The 23,698-nt window shown below is 40.0% G+C and overlaps 2 protein-coding genes and 1 pseudogene across 2 annotated transcripts in view; 1 reads left to right on the forward strand and 2 right to left on the reverse strand.

Annotated features, from left to right (window-relative positions):
* Positions 1–439: 439 nt before the first annotated feature.
* LOC105071503 (ferritin light chain pseudogene) lies at positions 440–1,637 on the forward strand (annotated as a pseudogene).
* A 3,397-nt stretch (positions 1,638–5,034) lies between these two features.
* Positions 5,035–23,698, reverse strand: part of LOC105071588 (olfactory receptor 2A2-like) — a 92,819-nt gene continuing 74,155 nt past the window's right edge. Inside the window, exons 4-6 of the mRNA XM_045516007.2 lie at positions 21,242–21,442; positions 20,860–21,045; positions 5,035–8,014 (exon numbers count right to left, since the gene is read on the reverse strand). Coding sequence (XP_045371963.1) covers positions 6,541–7,509 — 969 coding nt within the window. The 5' untranslated portion in view covers positions 7,510–8,014; positions 20,860–21,045; positions 21,242–21,442 and the 3' untranslated portion in view covers positions 5,035–6,540. The remainder of the gene's footprint in view (positions 8,015–20,859; positions 21,046–21,241; positions 21,443–23,698) is intronic.
* LOC105068172 (olfactory receptor 2A14-like) lies at positions 12,232–14,187 on the reverse strand. The gene is given in 2 exon segments (XM_010954009.2): positions 12,232–13,796; positions 13,799–14,187. Coding segments are annotated over 2 exon segments (930 nt in total). The 5' UTR covers positions 14,181–14,187; the 3' UTR covers positions 12,232–13,248.

Genomic DNA, 23,698 nt, shown 5'->3' on the forward strand with positions numbered 1-23,698 from the left:
TTCCCCTCCAGGAGAAATTTACATCACAACTCTCTTAGCAAAGTTAAAAAACAAACAGAAAAACAAAACCTTATCTTCTGTGAAATAACCACTGTCCCCTCTTATGGGCATCATCCAGGCACGGACGCCTTCAGGCGCCCCAAGGGCGGTCTCCCGATTATAAAGAAGCCATTATTAGGGTAGCCCTTGGAATAACACAAGCTGTGCCCTAAAATAAAGGAAGACTTCGGAGGTTAAAGAAGTTTCAAGCACTCACCTTCAATCCCTTCTTCACGCCACTGCAGATGCAGAGCTGGGTCAGAAACTCAGCTGACTTGTGAAAGCTGAGGTTTTCAGTTGTGCTAACTCGAAAGATCAGAGCTGAGTGAGGCCCTTGGTGACTCTGGGCAGTAACTTAATAAAACTACTGGCTGTTTCGACCAAAGTTCCGCAGACTTTGATGGCGACTCGGCTTCATAAGGGCCCTCCCACCTGCCAGTCCTGCTTCTGCTTCCGTGAGCGCCGCGTCCTCACAGCTCCCCTGCTGCCCAAGTCCAACCGGGGCATAGGTGGCTCCTCACTCCCCGCCCCAGATTCAAAGGTAGCCCAGTTCTCACACAGGGGTGACTGGGTGTTTGATTAAAACGGGAATGTCTGGACCCTTAGAGGGCGCAGCACAGTCACCTGGGATCCCTCACAGTTCTGAGGCGAGCCCCCTGCGCCCTGACTCTGATGACCTGGGTCCTGGGCAGAGTCCTGGTCACGTGGTGCGCACGCTCCCCGTGTGGCACAGTGACCGCGGGTGGGGGCTGCGAACGCCGATGGGAGCAACCCCAAAGATGGCACTAGGCAGTGCGTTTGGCGGTCCCACAGACCTGCCTCTTGCTTCAACAGTGTTTGGAGGGAGCAGACCCAGGTACACCCCCTGCTCCAGCCTCCGACCACCCTTCAACCTTTTTTCCAGTCACAACCTTCAGAACCAGCTGCTCGGCGGGCCGCAGCCTCCAGGACCAGCCGACACCATCTTGCGAGCTTAGCTCCTGGTTACCGCCAACCACGAGCCCCCAGATTCGCCAGAGTTATTCCAGCCACCGGGAGGCCACCGTCAACCGTGGGCCTCCTACACCCACCTCTCTCTGGGCTTCTATTTCCACCGCGACCATGTGGCTCTGGATGGCGTGGGCCGCTTTTTCTGCGAATTGGCTGAGGAGAAGCCCGAGGGCGCTGGAGGGTCTCTTGAAACCGCAAAACCAGCCCAGCAGCTGTGCCCTCTTCCAGGATGGGCAGAAGCCATCTCAGGATGAGTGGGGGGAAACCCAGGACGCTGTGGAAGCTGCCATTGTCACGGAGAAGAGCCTGAACCAGACCCTTTCGGGTCTGCGTGCCCTGGGCTCTGCCCACGCAGACCCCCCACCTCTGACTTCCGGGAGGGCCACTTCCGGGATGAGCAGGTGAAGCTCATCAAGAAGATGGGCGACCACCTGACCGACCTCCGCAGGCTGTCTGGTCCCCAGGCTGGGCTGGGTGAGTATCTCTTCAGAAGGCTCACCCTCAAGCACAACTGGGAGCCTCTGAAACCCAGCAGCCTTTGGGGAGCCCCTCTGGTGCCAGGGCTTCCGCCTGAAGCCTCTCTCTGCAGCCACCAGGCAGCTGCTTAACCATGCTGGAGCCCTCTCCCAACCCTTGGGCCAAATGGAAACAATAAAGATTTTTGCAGAAAAAAAAAAAAAAAAAAGATGTCACTAGATGTTGTGGGGGGGTGGGAGTGGAGGAGGAGGAGGGGTGTGTTTGGTCCCCAGATAACCTCTAATTAGGAGGAACTTTGGGAGGATTCTTTTGATGAAGATAACCTGCCGCTTTTGCAGGAATTTAAAAGTGGGAGAAGGAATCCACCTTACAGTCAAACTGTGTTGGTCTTCCCCACCCCTTTGTTCTAGTGAATGAGGCCTTTGGGGATGGCGAGAGGGGACTCTGGATTTTAGGAGCCAACAAAGACAATTTTGGCTCAAACATGGATCACTCTGTCTCCCCACCCCCTCCCCTGGAAAAATGTGCTGAAGCTCAAATAGTGGTGTCTTGACCTTTCCTTAAGGGAGTTTTTTTCCCCCAAGGGAGTTTTTACGTATTTTCAATCTTTTTTTTTTTTTTTTTTCTAATTTAAATTGCTACAATCCAGCCCTCACAAAAAAGTGCCAGATGCTGGAGATTCAGAAGTGGCTTCTCAGGATGAGAACCTAATTATCACAGTGAACTTTCCCACTACGATCCTCCCGGAACCTTCCTGACACCCTCTCCCACAACATCCTTTAACCCTGTATCTACACAGCACCTGCCCCTCCAATCTGATAAACGTTCTCCCAATGTTTTGTATTCAGATTATCCATGTCTCCTAGTCCACCCTCTCACCCAGGGGGAGAGAGAGCTTTCGTGTTTTGGGAAAGGAAAGAAAAAGTGTATGTGTCCTGAAGATGATGGTCAAAAAGAGATTTTCCTCTGAGGTATCTTATCTCAGTGGTTCTCACAGGGGGATTCCTTGAATGGTGCCATCTGCATGAACTGGAAACTTGTTAAAAATGCAAATTCTTGGACCTCACTCTAGATTTACAGAATCAGAAATTCCAGAGTGGAGCCAGCAATCAGAGATTTAACAAACTCTCCAGGTGATTCTGGTGCAAACTAAGGTTTGAGAACCATTGGTGTCTCATGTATTCTCTGGTCTTATTCTTTCCAACCTAGAGAGACAAAGAGAGAAGGGGAGGTCTTCTCTAGAACCGTGATCTTCTTGAGAACTATCTTGAAGAGTCTCTGACTCTAAAAATGGTAGCAGTTTAAGGAGGTGTAAGACTTATACACAGAGAACTACAGAACGCTGATTAAGGAGATTAAAGATGATTCAAAGAAATGGAAAGATATCCCATGCTCTTTGATTGGAAGAATCAATAATGTTAAAACAGCCATACTACTCAAAGCAATCTATAAATTAATGCCATCCCTATAAAACTACCAGGATATTTTTCACAGAATTAGAACAAATAATACTAAAATTTATATGGAATCATAAAGGACCCAGAATTGCAAAGCAATACTAAAGAAAAAGAACAAAGCTAGAGGACTAACCGTCCCAGACTTCAGACAATAGTTACAGTAATCAAAATAGCACGGCATTGGTACAAAAACATATGTATCAATGGAACAGAATATAGAACCCAGAAATAAACCCCACACATCTATGGTCAATTACAGTTCGACAAAGGAGGCAAGAATATACAATGAAGAAAAGACAGTCTCTTCAAGCAGTGTTGGGAAATTTTGACGGCTGCATGTAAATCAATGAAGTTAGAACACTCCCTCACACTATACACAAAAATAAACTCAAAATGCCTTAAAGACTTAAACATAAAACAAGACACTATAAACCTCCTAGAAGAAAACAGGCAAAACATAAATTTTCTCTGACATAAATTTTAGCAATGTTCTCCTAGGGCAGCCTACCCAGGCAATAGAAATAAAAGCAAAAATAAACAAATGGGACCTAATTAAACTTATAAGCTTTTGCACAGCAAAGGGAACTATAAACAAAACAAAAAGACAAACTACGTAATGGGAAAAAATATTTGCAAATACGACTGACAAGGGCTTAATCTCCAGATTTAGCTCTTACAGCTTAATAACAAAAAAACAAACAACCTGTCGGTGTCGCGATACCATGTACACATACACACTGTACACGGAGAGAGCTGATGGCTACTCTGAAGCTTTATTAAGTTGCACAGTCTTATGTAGCAAAGAAGAATGACAAGGGAAATGGTTAGCAGGCAGTGTCCGGCTCAAGGTCAGAAGACCCTTTATATTTTGGTAAATCATGTTCGTGTTGGCACCAGCGAGCCTTACAACTTATCAGGGCGGAATGTATGAGAAACGGCTGCTTCACAACATTCTTCTTGGACTCAGGCAGCTGTGCCTGTCTTAGGTTGCCCCCCCTGGGGATCTTACCCGTCCTTGGCTAACCAGCCTTCTCACCTCTGAGTCTGCAGCTTTTTATAACTTGCTTACTATTCCGTCCCAAGGCTCGTTCCTTTGTTCCCACAGTCGGGGGCCTACACAACCAGATCCAAAAGTGAGCAGAAGACTGAACAAGCAATTCTCTGAAGACATACAAATGGTCAATAGGCACATGAAAGAAAGCTGAATATCGCTAATTATCAGAGAAATGCAAATCAAAACTACAATGAGATATCACCTCACACCAGTCAGAATGGCCATCATTAAAAAGTCCACAAACGACAAATGCTGGAGAGGGCGTGGAGAAAAGGAAACCCTCTCACACTGACTGTGGGAATGTAGTTTGGTGCAGCAGTTATGGAAAACAGTATGGAGATTCCTTTAAAAATCATAAATAAAACTTACCATATGATCCAGCAATCCCACTCCTGGGCATATATCCGGAGCAAACTCTAATTTGAAAAGATACCTGCACCCCAGTGTTCATAGCAGCACTATTTACAATAGCCATGACATAGAAACAACCTAAATGTCCATGGACAGATGACTGGATAATGAAGTTGTGGTACCTATATATAATGGAATACTACTCAGCCATAAAAAGAATAAAATAATGCCATTTACTGCAACATGGATGGACCTGGAGATTGTCATTCTAAGTGAAATAAGCCAGAAAGAGAAAGAAAAATACCATATGATATCACTTACATGGGGAACCTAAAAAGAAGAGACACAAATGAACTTATTTACAAAACAGAAACAGACTCATAGACACAGAAAACAAATTTACGATTACCAGAGGAGGAGGTGGGAAGGAATAAATTGGGAGTTTGAGATTTACAGATACCACTATATATAAAATAAGCAACAAGTTTATACTGTATAGCAGAGGACTATATTCAATATCTTATAGTAACCTATAATGAAAATAATGCAAAAATGAATATATGTATGTATATATATGACTGAAAAATTATGCTATACACCAGAAATTGACACAACATTGTAACTGACTATATTTTAATTAAAAAAACCTTTTTAAATGGTGGCTATTTATATTCCAAGGAAATATAATTATCTTACTCATAAAAGTGAATGGTAGAATTGCTTTTATTTTAAAGTTTTAATTACAATCATATATTGGCAGTACATGTGAACAATTTAGACAAAAAATTGTGATGGAGAAAAACCTGCAACAAAGAGGAAGTTTGCATATATAATGACCCTCTGCCAAGTAAGGTGAATTCTATTTATGCATGTGTTTATTTGTTTAGACATAGTAAATGTCTACAGCAGCAATCTGGACTTCACCTCTTTGGTTGGTTGTATTTTTTAACAGCTGTATTTGCTTTTGGTGTTGAATGTTATATGTTTTATGCTTTGGGCACTAGGTATTTTTAAGTGAAGATTAATTATGTTTACTTTTGTACTTATTCTAGAACTTTATAACTCAAGGTAAACAGAATTTTCATGACTTGTCAAAAAATAGAGAATAATTAACATCATTATGATACATTTTATAATAAAACTAAAAAGCTTCTGCACAGCAAAGGAAACCATCTACAAAATGAAAAGGCAATCTATCAAATGGGGGAAAATATTTGTAACTCATACATCTGATAAGGGTTTAATGTCCAAAATCATACAATTCTATAGCAAAAAAAGACAAAAAACAAAAAAGAGAGAGAGAGAGAAACCAATTTTAAAATGAGTAGAGGATCTGAATAGACATTTTACCAGAGAAGACATACAGATGGCCATAAGGTACATGAAGAGGTGCTCAACATCACTAATCATTAGGGAAATGCAAATAAACAACAATAAGATATTGCCCTACATATTTTAGAACAGCTCTTCTCAAAAAGACAGAAATAACAAGTGTTGGTGAGGATGTAAACTGGTGCAGCCACTACGGAAAACAGCATGGAGGTTTCTCAAAAAATTAAAAATAGAACTACCATATGATGCAGCAGTTCCACTTCTAGGTATTTATCCAAAAGAACAAAAATATTAATTCAAAAAGATATATGCACCCCCATGTTCTCTGCAGCAATGTTTACAATAGCCAAGCTGTGGAAGCAAACTGTCTATCAATGAATGAATGGGTAAAGAAAATTTTATACACACACACGCACACACACACACACACAATGTGTGAAGGAAATTTTGCCATCGGCAACAACACGGATGGCCCTTGAGGGCCTGTGATAAGTAAAATAAGTCAGAGAGAGAAAGACACATACCAGATGATCTCACTCCTATACGTATGATAGACATACCTAAATACATAAGCCAGATAAATGTATTAATGTAATTTTCTTAATTTATTTTTTCTCCATATATTAATATTCCTGGCTTTAAAAAACAGAGTTCAATATTTTTTAAAAGAAACCCTAAATATTCTGATAACAGCCACCTCTAAAGATAAAGGGACAAAAGATGTGCTTTTCATGGACATTTGCCCCATTTTCAGAACTAGAATTTGGACAATCACTATATTTATATCAAACTTCTAATTGGGAAATTTTTCTGAGCTTTTCCTTCAGCAAACCGCATATTTTAAGAGAAAACACCCCATCTAACAACACTGCATGTCCCTTGCATGGACCTCCTCTGCAGTGCTCTGCACAAGGCTCCCTTCACCTGAGCGTTCCTCAGGCTGTAGATGAGAGGGTTCAGCACTGGATTAAAGAGACTGTGAAACAGGGACAGTGCTTTCTCCTGCTCTTCCCGCTGACTGGAGTCTGGGACCATATAAACTACCATGGCTATGCCAAAGAAGAGTCCAACCACACAGAGGAGGGAGGAGCAGGTGGAGAAGGCCTTTACGCGGCCCTCCCTTGACTGGATCTTTAGGATGGCCCAGAGGATGCGTGTGTAGGAGACTAGCGTTAAGCACAGGGGGCCGACCAAGACAAACATACAGGCAGCAAGGATAACCACTTGGTTGATCCACGTGTCAACACAGGCCAATTTGAGGACAGACAGAATTTCACAGAAGAGGTGGTTCACTTCCTGAGGGCCACAGAAAGGCAGCCTTAGAAGGAGAATTGCATGTACCAGAGCCAGAATAAATCCACATGACCAGCAAGTGGCAGCCAGGACCGAGCACACTCTCCAGCTCATGATGACAGTGTAACGGAGGGGGTGGCAGATCGCGACAAACCGATCGTAGGACATCACCACCAAAATCAGGCACTCTGTAGCAGCAAAAGCCAAATACAAAAAAGTCTGCAGTATGCACGGAACAAAGGTGATGGTTCTACTCTGGCTCACTAAGTTTGCCAACATCTTGGGGACATTATTGGAAGCATAGGAGATGTCAATGATGGCCAGGTGTGAGAGGAAGAAGTACCTGGGGGTGTGTAGTCTTAAGTCCAGACAGATGAGCCCCAGGATCACCCCATTCCCCAGCAGGGTGAAGGCAAAGAACAGGGAGAAGATGCAGAAGAGAAGCATTTCCATCTGTGCACTGAGCTGGAATCCTACCAACGTGAATTCTGTGACCCATGACTGGTTGCTTCCCATTCCTTAATGACCGTTTGTCCAGGACTGAAGTGTGATAGAAAGGTCAGAGCTGGAGAACCAATGAAAACTGGTATTATCTCAACATGAGCTCAGAGAAAGGTTGTATCCTTGTCCTACTTGGTGGCTTCCCCTACGCCTCAAAATTGATTACCTTTTTTTTAACTTTTAATATGAAATAAATTTAAACTTACAATAAAGTTTCAAGAATTATGCAAAGAACTCCCATATACGTTCACCCAGAGTCATCTAAAAATTAAACAAGCAAAAGCCCCTGAAGTCTGAAGACACGTCTGTAAGAAACCACCCAGCGGGAAAAGGTGTCTGAGTTGACAGTCATGACTCTGCAATCATAAATCCACCCTTCTTACGTGGTTGTCCCACGCTTATGGGCGGTTCCATCATGCTGGCTCCCAAAGGTCCACGGATCCTCTTCAAATACCTCGGTGAAAATCTGCTTAACATCAGCTTCCTTTGGTTCATTCTTGTCTCAGCTTGATATTAAATACTGAGAAAGAAGAAAAACATTAAATGGAAATTAAGACTCCACAAAGCTTAAGTGCAACCAGACTTAAAATGTGTGTAGCTGTTTGGTTGCCAGTCTGAAATTCTCTCTTAGTATTATTCTCTTCTTCTAACTGCTACCTGAGCCATCTACCCTTTAATTTGAGGGAGCTGACACAGTTTTCTGTGACATTTGTGGTTCCATGTGAAAGAAACCACCCTAACACCGCTATTCAGACTTCCTTCCTGGACATCTTCACATCTTATATCATAAAGAACAAGAGCTACAGGTTTGTCAGGTGGTATCTAAATCTAGTGTTTTCTTCTTAAGTCCAGTTTCTTGCTTGAGAGGAACTCCTTTTTCTCCTAGGAGATGGTACCTGTAATTATTTCACTTTTTAATATATATTAAAGGGAGGGAAGATTTTTACCAAGTTGAACAATTACAAGTTAACAATATTTTAGCATAATTAATACCATATCACTTTAAAATATTGTGTAACTGTGTAGCACAGGGAACTATATTCAATATCTTGTAATAACCTATAATGAAAAAGAATATAAAAAAGAATATGTATGTATAACCGAATCACTATGCTGGACACCAGAAACTAACACAACACTGTAAATCAACTATACTTTGATAATCAATCAATCAATAACTGTTAAAAGAAAGTATTGCATAAATATAATGCCATTTTATCACACACGTCCTAAAGGCCAATAGAGCAGATAACGTATTCTCTCCCAGGTAATTATAAGTTAAATCTCTTAAAAGGATGGATATAATTTTAGTTCATACTTTTTAAAAAAAATGTTTATGAGTACAGGATGAATTCAGTAATTTTAAAAATGCTGAGAATTATTGTATACCTTGTTGCAGAATATCAGACTTAAGTAAATGTAAGTTCTCAGGTTGGGATGTATTGAGTTGGTGAATGCATAGGGGTCATGCAAAAAGGTTAGGTTGGTTGAAAACTGGGCCTATCATCACCCCCACTGCATAATCGTGAAGGGGTGCTGGGGTGGGGTCATGGCCCGCCTCACTTGAACCATTTTATTGCACTTTACAACAAGTTACCATAAAGAGAAAGGTGGCAGCCTGTTTCCTCTTTCCTGGGCCCCATTACAAGGCTAGTTGTTGGACAGCCTATAAGAGGGACCCTTTCTATTCTTGCGACTAGTGTAGATTCATAGGGCGAGGCTCTTCAGGCACCCATTCAATGTACAGGTTTGGTCAGATATAAAAGTTAAGAGTTACATTCTCACTGTGAAGATACCAATAATCCTCAAGATAAAACCAAAGATAAATAGGGGCCTTATATCAAATATCATTTATTTGAACTGAGATTCCCTTTCACCAAATAACATGTGTTATGGGTGGATAATATGTCTTGTACATCTTTATATCTTATAACAATTAGCATAATTCTAGGTGAAATGGGCACTCAGGAAATGTTTGTTAAATGGATGACTGTCATTTTTAGTTCAAAAAAATGCATATACTAAACATTTTTCTATTTGCCAGTTTCTATTGACCAAAGCATGGTTTCCATTTTGCTAGAAAAGTTCACAGGATTTGATCACTGGAAAATGAAAGAGAGACAAAAATCATAGATTCTTTCACTTCCATAAATATGATTGTATTTGGGAAGGTTCTATAAACGTGCATTGTTTGTGACATTGATTTTTGCTATTATTAAAGAATATTCCTATATTACATATAGTGTGAGATAGCAACTTCTGTACTGCAAAATTCTACTCAGACACAGTTGGATCAAAAAGCAATGTCTAAAACAAAAAATCTCTGAACATAAAGGACAGTAATATTGATGAAGGTAATTCCGTCTATTACTATTCAGTGGGAACATGTATCTATTAACTTTTAAGCCTAGTTATTCTTATGTCTGAATTAATAAATCTTTTAATCCCTTTTCATTACGATTACTACCATTTTGCTGTTAAAAAAACAAACAACATAAAAAATAAAATTGAAGATCGATTAAAACTCTTAAACAGACACAGTGCTGGAATAAAGAAAAAAATCACAAAAATGATGCCAAAAACTTCACCTTCCCAATAGAGTAAATAAAACAGTAACAGCTCTGACAGCAAAAGGTCTGCACAGTCAGCACGAGCAATTCTCTCCACCTGGGCAGTCCTGCAGCTCAAATGTTTCTTGATGTACGGAGTTTATTTACTGCACCTCTTGTCAGGAATGCTGGCACTCACTCTATCCTATTCCGTGATAGGAAAGGTATCTACAATGTGACTTCAAGTCTAATAAGCACCATGATAGGGTTATAACCTGAGAGGGTTCCAAAAAGAAGTAACTGCATGGCAAACTAACCTCTTATGTCAGCAAAGAAAATACGTACTGTAGCTGTTTCTAGAATTTTATTTTCCACCAAGAAAAGTTCCCCTGGACACCAATGTCCCCATTTAGGCTAGCTAACGTATAAAGTCACTTCATTAACTCAGCTATTTCAGAGCCTTATTGAGAGACAGTTCCTGGTGGAGCATTTTATTCCCTAAGCCCCTTCTCACTGAGACAGTTGTGCTAGCTCTGAGCATCACCACTCAGTTATCCTGGGAGATGGTCATAAGAGAGAGGTGGAGGGAGTTCAGGGTCCCCTGCCCACCGCACAGTAGGCCAAGTTCCTAAAGTAGGGGAGGGGGACATCTACCATTCTACTTACAATGCACAATATGAGCATGGAGGTAAGATCGCACAGAGATGTCACTCTTGTCCACATAGTCATGGTGATATCTGCTACTATCCTGTCCTATCTCACCTACATGTACTGAAAACCACCTCCCAGCATAAATTAATTTCTTCTGCACCAGGAGACATTAGCTCTCGATTTTCTCACAAGAATCTTCTTTGACCTAGAAAAAAAACCAAGGGGTAAGAAATGTACCTCTGAAATGGGTGTAGAATCCTGCCCCTTCACAGCTTTCAGAGGATTGAATCCCAGATACAGGAGGAGTTGCTCATTGGATTTGCTCAAGTTTCTTCAAAGAACCCCAGGAGCATGCTTTATTTTAGAGTCAGATAAATAGAAATAATCCTTGAGTCTCTACTGAGAATTCAGGTTCCCGAAAGGATCATGAGACATAATACTTTTTTATTTTCTCTCTAAGGGGTGGAGGGAAAACCCTGAGTTTTCTCTCTGGAGGAGAGCTAAGATCATGTCTGATTCTCCTTGGAGGAAAAATTCTAGGGAACAGGCAAAGCAGATACTGGCATCATCCTGTTTCTGCACATATTTTCAAGTATCTCAAGAGTTATAAACCTGAGACAGATGCAACAAATTACAATAGCCAGACTCTTCAATGATTCATTTTATGAATTCATGCTCCTCTATAAGCCCCATGAAGGTATACGATAAGCTGAAATGTTTAGATAGGTTGAGAGGTGGGTTCCAGTAGGGCCTGAGAAGGCAACCCTGAGAGAGAACAGATCCCCCAAGCCAAGATGGATCTCTGTCTGCAGAAAGGGTTCAGCGATTCAAACGAGGAAGGAGTCTAATATCCACTGGCAACCATTACTGAGCCCTTCTTATGTTTCAGAAAATATGCCAAATGCTTTATATTGACCACACAGTTTAATTCCATCACTGTCTTCATTTTACAGATGTGGAGACTGAAATTAAAGTACAAATTCAAAAATATATACAATATATAAATTATTTATATATATTTTATATGTTAACATAATCATGTATGTTAATATATAATTATATAGAAAAATATGTATGTTATATATAATTATATAAATATAAATTTTAAAAAGATAAAGATATCAATTACTTAAGTGTGATCCAGGGACCCCTGGGAATCTCCGAGAACCTTCAAAGGGCCCATGGGCTCAAACTACTTTCACAATAATATTGAGACACCTTTTGCCTTTCTCATTCTCACTCTCTCAGTGGAGTTTCCCAGAACCATCATGACATGTATTGCAACACATAGAATGCAGAAGATGATATAAAATCTAGCTGTCTTCTAAGCCAAACATTTAAAAATGTTTCAAACAGGTGAAACTTAACTATTCTTTTCATTTTTTTTTGTTTTGTAAAAGAGTAAGTTTTCATAAAAATACATCATTTCTGTTAACGTATAACGGAAATATTTCTAAATGAATTAAAAGTAAATATTTAATAAAATCTCAGCTTTAATTCCTAATATGACACACATCAGCAAATATAACCACGTAAATGAAATATGTTCGGGAGAGTTCAAAGAGGTCCTGATACCAAAGAGTTACAGTACCATTGGACTGCATGATAAATCATCAGTCCAGCAAGAGCCAGAGCTGGTAACGAATGATTTTTATCTCATACCAAAAGTATTTTAGTTTTCTAGTTGCTGCAACAAATTAACACAAATTTAAGGGCTTAAAATAACACATCTATTATCTCACAGTTTCCATGGGTCAGCAGTCCTGGTTTGGGTCAGCTGATTCTCTGCACACACCTCACAGGCTGAAATCAAGGGTTCTTTGTATTTCAAGGGAGAAGAGAGGCCAGAGAGACTTGAAATAATTGAAAATAATATAACTTGGGTTCTCAATATCAGAGTAATCCTCACCTTTATAATTCTCCTATGCCTTTCAATCTACATGATTTCCTTCTTTACATGGTAAACGTTTATCTATTGTAAGAACTCCAACTAGATCGTATACACCCCTTTATTCAATGTTTCCTGCAGAAATGCCAATAAAGGCAGTGGCTGAAATCTTCCCCCTGTCCTGTCTTCTGCCTGACCACTCTGGTGTCATCCTCACATGGCCCACCATGCAGGGCCACGCCTCCTGTCTCTAGGGCTTGACTGTATAATAAACTTAGTTTTTTCTTAAGCCTTTTGTGACCGCACTTGATTGACCATCACATTTTTAAAAATATAGAGCACACGGCCTGTGATTTGCATTTCTTGTTTCTTAATAGTGACTTGGATGAGCAGAATGATTAAGTTTGTAAAGGTCCAATATTTACCAATTTTTCAAATATTATGTCTTGTGCTTTTTGGATCATCTTTAAGAATCTTTGCCTACCCAAGGTCATGAAGATATTCATCTATCTTACTTTCTAAGGTCTATGGAGTTTCTCATCATATGTTTAGGTTTATAATATTCTATTATATTGTGGCATTATTACAGCACAAAGCAAAAAAGTCACCTACCATAATTCAGAGAAAGCAAAGCCCTTCCTCTCACATGTTGCCCTTTGATATCCCTCACATTGGCCTCTCCTTCCACAGCGCTCTCCTCAGGGCACCCTTGACCTCTGCACTCCTCAGGCTGTAGATCAGTGGGTTCAGCATAGGGTTGAAAAGACTGTAAAACAGGGAAAGTACCTTCTGCTGCTCCTCGGGGTGTTGAGATTTGGGGGCCATGTATATGACGATGGCACTACCAAAGAAGAGCCCGACCACGCAGAGGTGGGAGGAGCAGGTGGAGAAGGCCTTTCTGCGGCCCTCAGCTGCCTGGATCCTCAGGATGGAGAACAGGATGCGTGTGTAGGAGACCAGCACCAAGCAGAGGGGCCCCAGTAAGATAAAAACACAAGCTGAAAAGATGACAGTTTGGTTCAGCCTGGTGTCAGCACAGGCCAGCTTGAGGACAGACAGGATTTCACAGAAGAAGTGGTTGATTTCACGAGGCCCACAGAAGGGCAGTCTCAGGATGAGAACCACATGGACCAGAGCCAGGAGGAAGCTAAACACCCAGGAAGTGGCAGCCAGGACCGAGCACACTCTCCAGCTCATGATGACAGTGTAACGGAGGGGTGGCAGATCGCCACGTACCGATCGTAGGACATCACCACCAAAATCACGCACTCTGTGTGAGCAAAGGCTAGATATAAAAATGTCTGCATAATGCAAGGAACAAAGGAGATGGTTCTCTTCTGACTCACTAGATTTGCCAGCATCTTGGGGACATTGTTGGAAGCATAGGACATGTCAATTATGGCCAAGTGTGACAGGAAAAAGTACATGGGGGTGTGCAGTCTAGAGTCTAAGCAGATAAGCCCCAGGATGACTCCATTCCCCAGAAGGGTGAGGGTGTAGAAGAGAGAGAAAAGTCCAAAGAGCAAAGACTCCAGGGCTGGATCAACCTGGAATCCCAGCAGGGTCACTTCTGTGATCCACGTCTGGTTGCCGTCCATGCTCCTGGGCAGACAGGCAAGTCCACGTCCACGACTGGAAGGTCAGAGATGTAGGGCAATGAAGACACAAAATATTTACTGAATGTTACAAATTGACATTTACAAATGTATTACTTTGGACGGATTTTCTATAGTTTATTTTTAGTTGTATTGTTTAAACTAAATAGGTTTGCTCATACAAATTATCAAAAATTTCCCTTTGTATCAAATGGACATTAGAATCTTAGAACTTATTATAGATAAAATATATTTTAAGATAACATTATAGGATTTATTACTATATAGTCTACCTAATAGCATACACACATGTGCACACTTAAGTTGTTTGGAAGAAATCAAGTTTCTTGGTTTCCCTTCAAGAGTATTAGACCTTGGGACATTGTGCTTGGATACCAGAAATCGACACATTGTAACTGACTACACTTCAGTAAAAAAAGAGTATTAGTCTTGATTTTTAATGTAGTTAGAAGAGGGATGACCTTGACAAACCACATGCAGTAGGAGGTAGTGTCATTTTCTAGGCTTGCTTGACTTCTTGGTCCAAGATATGAAGTGATGAGGATCCTCTGTTCTTTATATGTTGCTTATGTACCCACTCAATTTCTCACATGCTTTTCTACCCATTTATTGGAGTTTTGAAATTCTCTTCGAAATAACTTCTCAATTTTGCAGTGGATTTATAACTTTGTAAGCCCCTTATTTTCAGAAGCTGACTAACACTCCCTTGTAATGTATTCTGGTGCCTCATTTGCATCTCCGATGTTGTAGTTTTATCCTGAGAGTTTTATTTGCTTCTTCATCAGCACTGGATACTGAAGTTTAGGCATAAATGAAAGAATTCTTGGCTATATGCGTGGAACACATGGGTATACTTGTCTTAAATGCAGTTAAATATCATAATATTTCTGCAGCCTTTTCAAGATTGCAATTCAAACGGGGAAAATGAATTTACATTAAGAGTGGATATATTTAAAGATGACAACCATACTCTAATTTTTTTTTTTTTTGGTTTGAGGGTTTTCTGTCTTTTTAATTTTATATAGAGACAAATCTCACAGCTAATCATATGTTCTGCTGTGACAGCATCTTTTGTCATCATGACATCTTCCCAGCTATGACATCTCCCAATGCCATCAAATTCCCTGAAGTCCTTCCTTATCGCCTGTTTCCAGCTGACCACCTACTGCTGTCCTGATGGCTTGTGAGGAGGTTACAGGGAGTGAGATCAACTAGAGCATCAGTTGGTTAGTTCTCCCTTGGGAGGTCCTCCTAGGAGGTGCCTGAGACTATCCAGAGGGGGACTGGTCATGAAAGGGATGGATGGAAACATCACATCACTTGGAGAAACCACGTAACCAGGTGCTGTCTCTAACTTTCCTTATGTTTTTTTTTCCCAGAAACAACCTGAACTATCATGTTTTAATTAGGTTAAAGTTTCAAATTCAAAAGAATATTTAAGAAACAATTTTGGTGTTTTCTTTCAGAAAACTTTAGATCCCTAATTCATATTTTAAAATTGGGATTTTATTATAGTGTCTTAAACCTACCACTTTCATTTAATATATGATAATGATTTTTATATATTAAATCAATACTTTACAGATCTTATTTTAAATTAGCAAAATATTCTATTATATCTCAATTTATTTAATTTCCTATTGTTGGAAATTCTTATTTCCTTTATGTTTAGTAGCACTGACAATAATAACCTTTTAAACTGAAGTGCTATCTATACGCATGGTTATTGTTTTAGGACATGTTCTAAAAGTGATACGGCCGATACTAAAGATAGATACCTGTCAAAACTTTTGATACCTGTTACCAACCTCAGTGTAGAATATTGGTACCAATTTCTCCCTCTGACAGGGTATAAGAATTACGCCTCTGTACCACAATATCACCAATACTGCGTAGTACCAATTTTAGCTTTTGCTAAATCAATATGTGAATAATTTTATACCATTTGAATTTATGTATCAACAATTCCTTAACACATATTCCTTGAGTGCAACACCTGTTCCAGCCTCCGATCTAAGCTCTGAAGGAAGAGCAGTGGATGAGGTGGAATATTCCACCAGGAGACAATGAAGAGCAGGGTGATATATCCTCCTCTAACCTCACATGTCCATTTAGTGGAGAAACCTCTCTAACCTGGATGGAATCACCTTGTGTTACCTGCCCCTCTCTTTCCTCTGACTTATATGACTTGTGAGACAGGAACAAGGAGCTGAGGATGCCAGATGCCCCTTCTCTGCTCTCCTTTTTTGTCATATACATTTCTACCCTTCAGGTTAAATCCTACAGGAGTATGTTCTGTCCCATTTGGGGGTGGGGTCGGCTAATGGTTGGGATTTGTTTTAAATTTTGTTAACGAGAGAAACCATATTTTCTCAATAAGCCTCACTAATAAAATATACTTTTAACTTCTACCTGATTTCTGCGTCTATTTCTCAATATATTTTTTCAGACTTGGAGCAAGATGAAGTTATGCTTAATTATACCTGTAAAATACCAGGTGTAAAAATAAATAATAATATACTTGTTCACATCAAAAAGTAGTGTGGAGGAAACAAACAGAAAAATAAATGAGGGAAACTGACCTGGTTTGAAGGGGCTCCTTTAGATGGGACTGTCAGGAAAAGTCTCCCTAAATAGGAGACACAAGGGTGAAATCTGAACGATGAAGGGGAGTCCACCCTAACAGCAGCCAAACCAGGCTGCTCCGTGCACAGGAGAACAGAAGAGACGGAGTCCTGGGCAGGAGGGACTTGGTGAGTCTTGGGAACAGAAAAAAATCCAATGTATCCAAACCATAATGACCAAGAGGTTGTAAATATTCATTGTGATCCTGCTATACTTTTGAAAGTTTGGAATTGATATACAGCTTATGAATTGGAGATGGATAAAATATCCGGCTAGTTTTTAGAACATGGAATATTATGCATCACCATTTAAAAGGATAATATGGGTCTTTATATGGTGAAATGAAAAATGTTATACGTAAGTCAAAGAGTGTGTATATAATATGTTTCAATTTATATTTTACAATATAAACACATCTATACTTGTGTCTGGGGGCCTATTTACAAATATGTGAGAAAATCCTGTAAGTTAAGCATCAAAGTGCTTATACTGATTAACTCCGAGAGCAGGATTACGCAGGGTCTTCCTTTTGTGTACATCGTTAGCTTATTGTTTGTTTGCTTTTTAATAAACACTATGCCTTGTGCAGGGGGAAAATAAGACATTTCCATTTTGGAAAAATCCAGTATGTAAAATAGAACTAAAGTTGCATGTTATTCTTGCTCAGTCCTGAGTAATACCAAGTTTAACAGAAATCTCAAGTTTAAGTAGATTTTCTTAGAGTTTCAAATGGGAGAAATAAGTGATCGCACTATGACAATAGTTAACTTTTGACAGGAAAGGGGAAATTAAAAACCTCAATCTCGTTTTTCTTTAGAAATTTTTTCTGTCCAAATAGAGAAAAAGATCAAGATTTTCTGTTGCCTAATGAGAAAAAAAGATCTTAAATCAGGTTGAAAATCAGTGCAACATTCACCAAAATGTGAGGAGGAGGACAAGCAAAGCCAAGCTCTGATGCTGCACAGGTCAACGTGACCTTTGTCATGCAGACAAGTACCTCTCAGTGCCCTTCACTTTTCTTACCTATAAAGTAGCTTCTGGGGATTTCAGGTTAAAAAACCAAAACACTGAAAATAATAAAACAAGTACCTATAAATTCAGAGTCAGAAGTGACAAGGAATTTGACTGTCATCTAGTCCAGAAATCTTTGCATCAATTACTTAGAATAAGACACTTAGAATCAGCCTGTTTGATAGAGGGATCACGTATCCAAGGTCAGCTCACGAAAACTTCCTCTTTCCCCAGATACCACCCCAGTGACACAAGCCAGCATTTGCCTCTGTGAATTCCCTTTATTTATATTCCTGGGGTTACCAGTGTGCTCACGGGTAGACACACCTGATCAGAGTGCCATGAGACTGCACATTTCAGAGGCGTTTGCCCTCCTGCACGTGCACATCTGTGTCTATGCCTACGTGGACTTGGTGTTCCTCTTACAAGCAGGTGGCCTCTTACACTAAGTTCCAAGGTCTTGAGTGAACACTTGACTGGAGCTCCCAAAATGTCAGCAAATTGTACTCAGTAAAATATCTTACCAAGTCACTGAAATGTTACTGAATTGATTTTATTTGAGCTGACAGGTATACTTTTAGTCATTCTTATTAATTGATTTATGTATAAATTCATGTAAACAGAACAAAATTAATGGATACATACTGCTGACTGGATTGATCCAAAGAGCAGATACAAAATGGGAAATTGTCCACTTTTCTGGACAATACAAATCCAATGACAGAATGGAATATGGCACTTTGGGGATACACCAAGTATTATGTTAATTAGTCCCTCTGAAGCAAGCTGAAAGGTTGGCTTAGAGAGTTCTTAATCCCTGGGATGTCAAGGGGATGGATATTTTGTGAATTTTTAAGTCTCATTTTGAATAAGCACATTCTGTCATTAAGGAAGCAAAGAATAAAATAACAGAAAATTAGAAAATTAATTCAGGAAAAGTCTCCTTAGCATTTCTTTAGAGCTATAAAGACAGAGGAAGTGGAAAGACTAAATTTCTTTTCAAGGAGAGTGTTTGAAGGAGTCATAGGAGACCTCCAGGAGGGGAAGTGTGGGTGAGAGCTGGAAGGGGAAAGACAAGCAGACTGAGTTGGGACCTGGGCCAAGGAGGCCTGCGTGAGCCTGCGATGGATCCTGGGACAGCAGCCAAGGAAGAGCCCAGGGTGCTCAGCGGTGATGTGAGCACCTGTGTTCCTACTGCACCCGGTGCAGGGATCTAGGATAGCAAGCATGTGGATGCTTCAGCTGTACCACATGCACAACATTAGCCTTCCTTTACCAAATGCCTAGAATCATTTGACTAATCAAAGTTCAAAATCCAAACACTCGTGAATTTATGTAAGATTTTTGGTAAGAAATTTTGAAAGAAACCATTAGCCAAGAAAAACCTATTTCCAAATGGCAGCAATAAATAAGGAAGCAAATACAGTGCCAAGTGGGTTGACTCCTTTCATCAGGTGTGAACTCCAGACAAACCATAGGTAACCCCGGATGTCACCTGCACTTTTGACAGGTTGGTAGGAAGGTCATGAGGAGACAGCTCTACAGTGGTGGCTATCAATGCACAATCATATGGATCAGCTCATTTTTGACAATGAAGGTAGCAGAAAAATACAGCATGAGGTGAAAGCATGTTTCTCCTTTTAAATATTGGCATGGCTTTATATTTGAATTTCGCAGTTCAAGAAGATAGATTCTTTTTTTTCACCTGAGAAAAAGCCTGTGACAGATACAATGAAGAGACAAACACCTGTAATGAAGAGGTCTTTAAGTGTCCACCCTGCTACACCTTAAAGAAAGGTCGTCAGTGCACAGAGTGAGAGGAAACGTTTCATGGACATACTGCTCCGCTTTCCCACAGCAGGAAAATGAGCAGGGACTGAAAAGAACAAGATCCTTGAAGAAGGATTAAAACTGCAGGGTCAACAGTGCTGGTCAGGGCATCACTCCCATCTCAACTGGGCAGGTGAACCATGTGAACTTGAGTCACTGAGTCTCACCCTCATTCTTTTTATCTGGAAAATGGTTACAATAGAGTCTAAAAGGCTAAAGTGAAGAATAAATATCACTAAACTGGAACACAGTCGGAGTTAAATAAATGTTAGTTCTTACTAATTGTACTAAAGGGACCACAATTCCAGGAAGAACATAAATCACTGGGATTAGAGATTGAACAAAATCATGGTATTGTAAACTCTTTCACATTTATCTTGTCTCTTTTTGGTTATTTTTGAGCTTAAATAGAAAAGACATCACTTTACTCTCATTTCTATTAATGTTTTTATATACTGATTCTTAAAATTAACTTTAAAAATGAATGTTAAGAAATAGAAGAGTCCTTTAAAGTGACCTCAATCCTCTTGGATTGAAGAAGAAAATATAGGTTTTAATATTTAAATGGCCATTCTGTTATGCCAAACATATCAACATGAAAGAAAGTAAGTCTTACGAGAAGAAAGGAGCCATGTTGAGGATATTTCGCACTGACCTAAATTAAAACTTTCTACTGTCACTCAGAGAGAGAACCCTGGGGCTGTCAAAGTCAAAACGCTGGGGGAGTACAGATTTGTCCAGTTTTCACACTTACTCAGAAATTGTTCTCCACCTCCATTAGTTACTTCAATACTCAGCTTGATCCTCATATATAGCATTGTGTGAAAAATTAAGAAACATGGAATCTGATCCCGACTTCCTGGGTTCAAACCCTGGCTTTGGTGCAGGCTGGTTTCGTGACTTCTCTGTGTCTCTCCATTCCTCAGTTGTCTCCCCCACCCCAGCTACAAACTGCAGTGGATAATAAGCCTTACCTCATGGGACATTTGAAAAGTCAAATGAGTTAACTTACATAAGCAACTTACTAAGTGTTTTAAGATGTATTATTAGAGATTGGAAAGCCATCATTGGAGAATAAATTCTGGATCCAGTATCATAAGGAAGCATGTTACAGAATCATAATATTCCTCTGCTCAAATAAAAAACAAAAGGAGAGTTTGTATGCCAACAGATGCTGGGGAAGCAAACCTCTTACCTCTGTCTTCACCATTTTTTATCTGTAGATGAGGCACCTGGGCCATGTGGTCCCTGAAGTTCTTTGTAGCCCTTTAGCCAGACCCTGTCCTATGTGGGTGGATAGCTGACTCCTCTTCTCTGATACAGTCATGACAAAGCCAAGAGCTGACACAGGAGGATGATGAAGGGGACACGGACGAGGATCCTGGAGGATCAGAGGCATGAAGGTCACGATAGGTAGAGGTTCCTAGAAATACCCTCAGGATCATAGTCTGAAGATAAGCTTAGGACATAGGGGAGGCTTTAAGTCCCTAGTACCTGGGGCCAGTGGTTTCATTCACTCCCCCTTTCCTGTTTCCACCTGCAAACCCTTCTAGGGACTAATGAACCCTCTTACTCACAGTGGTAGAATCAGTGTTCTTCTCAACATGGCCTGGGTCTGAGGAGAAGCCTCACGCAGATGGAGGACTGGGGCTGATGCTTCTCCACGGGGGCCTCATCAGAGATGAAGCCCAGACACACAGCTCTCAGCACAGAACTTGTGATGGACTTGCTTCGGCAAGTGAGGGCTTCTTCTGCATCACTTGAACCCAACCTCCTCCCTGCAGACACAAATAGTGACTCAGAGGACAGAACCATGTGTTATCACCTCTGCTCACATCCTCCCCAGAGAGATTTAAAGTGTTTGCTGCTTTCCTATCTGTAGGTGAACCAATGGGTGCATCTCACATGCTTATTCCTTTAGGTCTTTCAGTATCCCATGGGAATAGTGTGTACATTTTGGGGGGATTTGTGTGTGTGTTTGTGTTTGCTTGAGATTGGGTAAGGCCAGGATGTCTTTAAACTATATAAGCCCTTGAAACAGAAAATAGAAAATTCAAGACTGTGTCATATATTAACTTCTCTCAATACTTATTTTTATCAGTCTTAACTTGGCTCTATTCTCTAAATTCTCCTGTTTGTAGAGGAGAGGCCATATTTCTTGATCTGTCATGGGAGGGGCCCCATGGACCCTGTTAAGACATCATCTCAGGAAAACAGGTATCTCCCAGTGGAGAAAATGTTGTTGCCAAATAATCACCACCCATTTTTCACTTTCAGATACTTTTGATTTGGCAGTTTAGATACACCTCACCTTGTTTTAGTTTGCTCTCCTTTTCAAACATCATTAGATGTAAGAGCTATATTTTTCTTCATTGTGGGTTAAGCCCTACAGTTGAAATGAACATCTTTCTCTTGATCTGTCTTCCTGTCTCTATCTTGTGCACTAAGTGATAATGTTTGATGATTGGAAAGTCCTTTTAGTTCTAACTTTTTAAGAGTCCATCTCAATCTAGTGCTCTAGAGAGTCTTAGTTCTTAAACTGTGTTGGAAGGAGCTCATCTAGATAAAAGGATATATTTAATGTATTGGAGAGCAGAATAAGCATTTTAAGATGAGGTAAATCATGGTTAGTTATTTTCTCTTTGTAATCTATGTGTCCAATAGAGCCTCACTCCACTTACCTTCCTACTCTACAACACACATTCTCTATTTCACTCTGCTCCCCAATACTCCCACTCTTGAAATTCTTATTCCTTATTTCAAGGAATTACCCATTTGACTCCAAACATAATGCCAATCCTTCAAAGCACTCATGGTGACCATTCAACTATCTAAAACCAAGTTGGACTCCCTTCTGTGGTAGACTAAAAGCATTCAGAGCATCCTTCAAGGCTGTGCTTAATTTTTTTTTTTACTTTTTAATATTTTTATTGTTCATATTTCTTGTATTTTACAAACAAAACTTGATTATTATAGAAAAATAAGTTTTACTCACCAATAATCAGATAGAACAAAGGATAACAATTTGGTAAAAGTTCATTCATAATTACCACTTTTATTTCTTTTGATGATGATAATATGGTGACAATTAACACAGCTTTGTAGATACAAAGGGGTGTCACGATCCCTCTCCATTTTTTTTTTTTTTTTTGCTTTTAATCTTTGAATTGGCTAGAACAAAACCATTTACTCTGGAAAGTCTTAGACTTCTTGAGTCTACTTAACATTTATATTGATCAATATTTTATATTTAGTAAGAATATTACAAAGCACATTTGGCTCCATCATTAATGATGGACAATTATTAAATGAAATTCAATTTAGAGATAAGAGAGTTTGCAGATCACAAATACCTACAGCTGCACCTAAATATCATTTTAATATTTTGCCATCTCTGAGACAGAAATTCTTCCTACACAGAATTGAGTCTTTTCTTATTTTTTTTAAAGTTCCCTTAGCACATAGAATTTCAATGTCATTTCTGAAAAAGATAAATGTTATAAACAATGATAAGAAATTAGAAATGTTGATGACTCTTTTTACTGTAACTTCTGTCACAGTACACCTTTTTAACTATAGGAAGCTATTGTAGGATGTGTTCCACCAAAACAAGGGAGTAAACCAAGAAAGAGAAAGATATGAGATTAACATGCTAAGGAGCGCAAGGCAGGGTAAAGGCAGATGGGATAGCTAGAAAGCAACCAGTCCAGAAAGAAGAGATGGATATATCACTGACGTGGCTGAGGAGGTTTGAAAGGTGGAGAAAGCCTTATCCACAGGCACAAAGAATCCAAGCAGAGGGGAAAAGTAGGCAATCAGTTAACACCACCTTTATTACTTGCAGCTGTAAGCCTTTAAAAGGGATCCCACTGGTCAAGAGACAAAATCTGCAGTCCTCTGACTCACATCCTAGGGCTAAACAGGAGAGCTGCACTCATGGTACCTTCTTTAAAGTCTCCTCCGTTCTTTACCATCCTCTCTCTCCACCCACTTTTAGGGAAATAATGGAATGTTTTCATTGTAAAAAGGGCGTA

Source organism: Camelus bactrianus, chromosome 7 (assembly GCF_048773025.1).
Source record: "Camelus bactrianus isolate YW-2024 breed Bactrian camel chromosome 7, ASM4877302v1, whole genome shotgun sequence".
Classification (NCBI taxonomy): Eukaryota; Metazoa; Chordata; class Mammalia; order Artiodactyla; family Camelidae; genus Camelus; species Camelus bactrianus.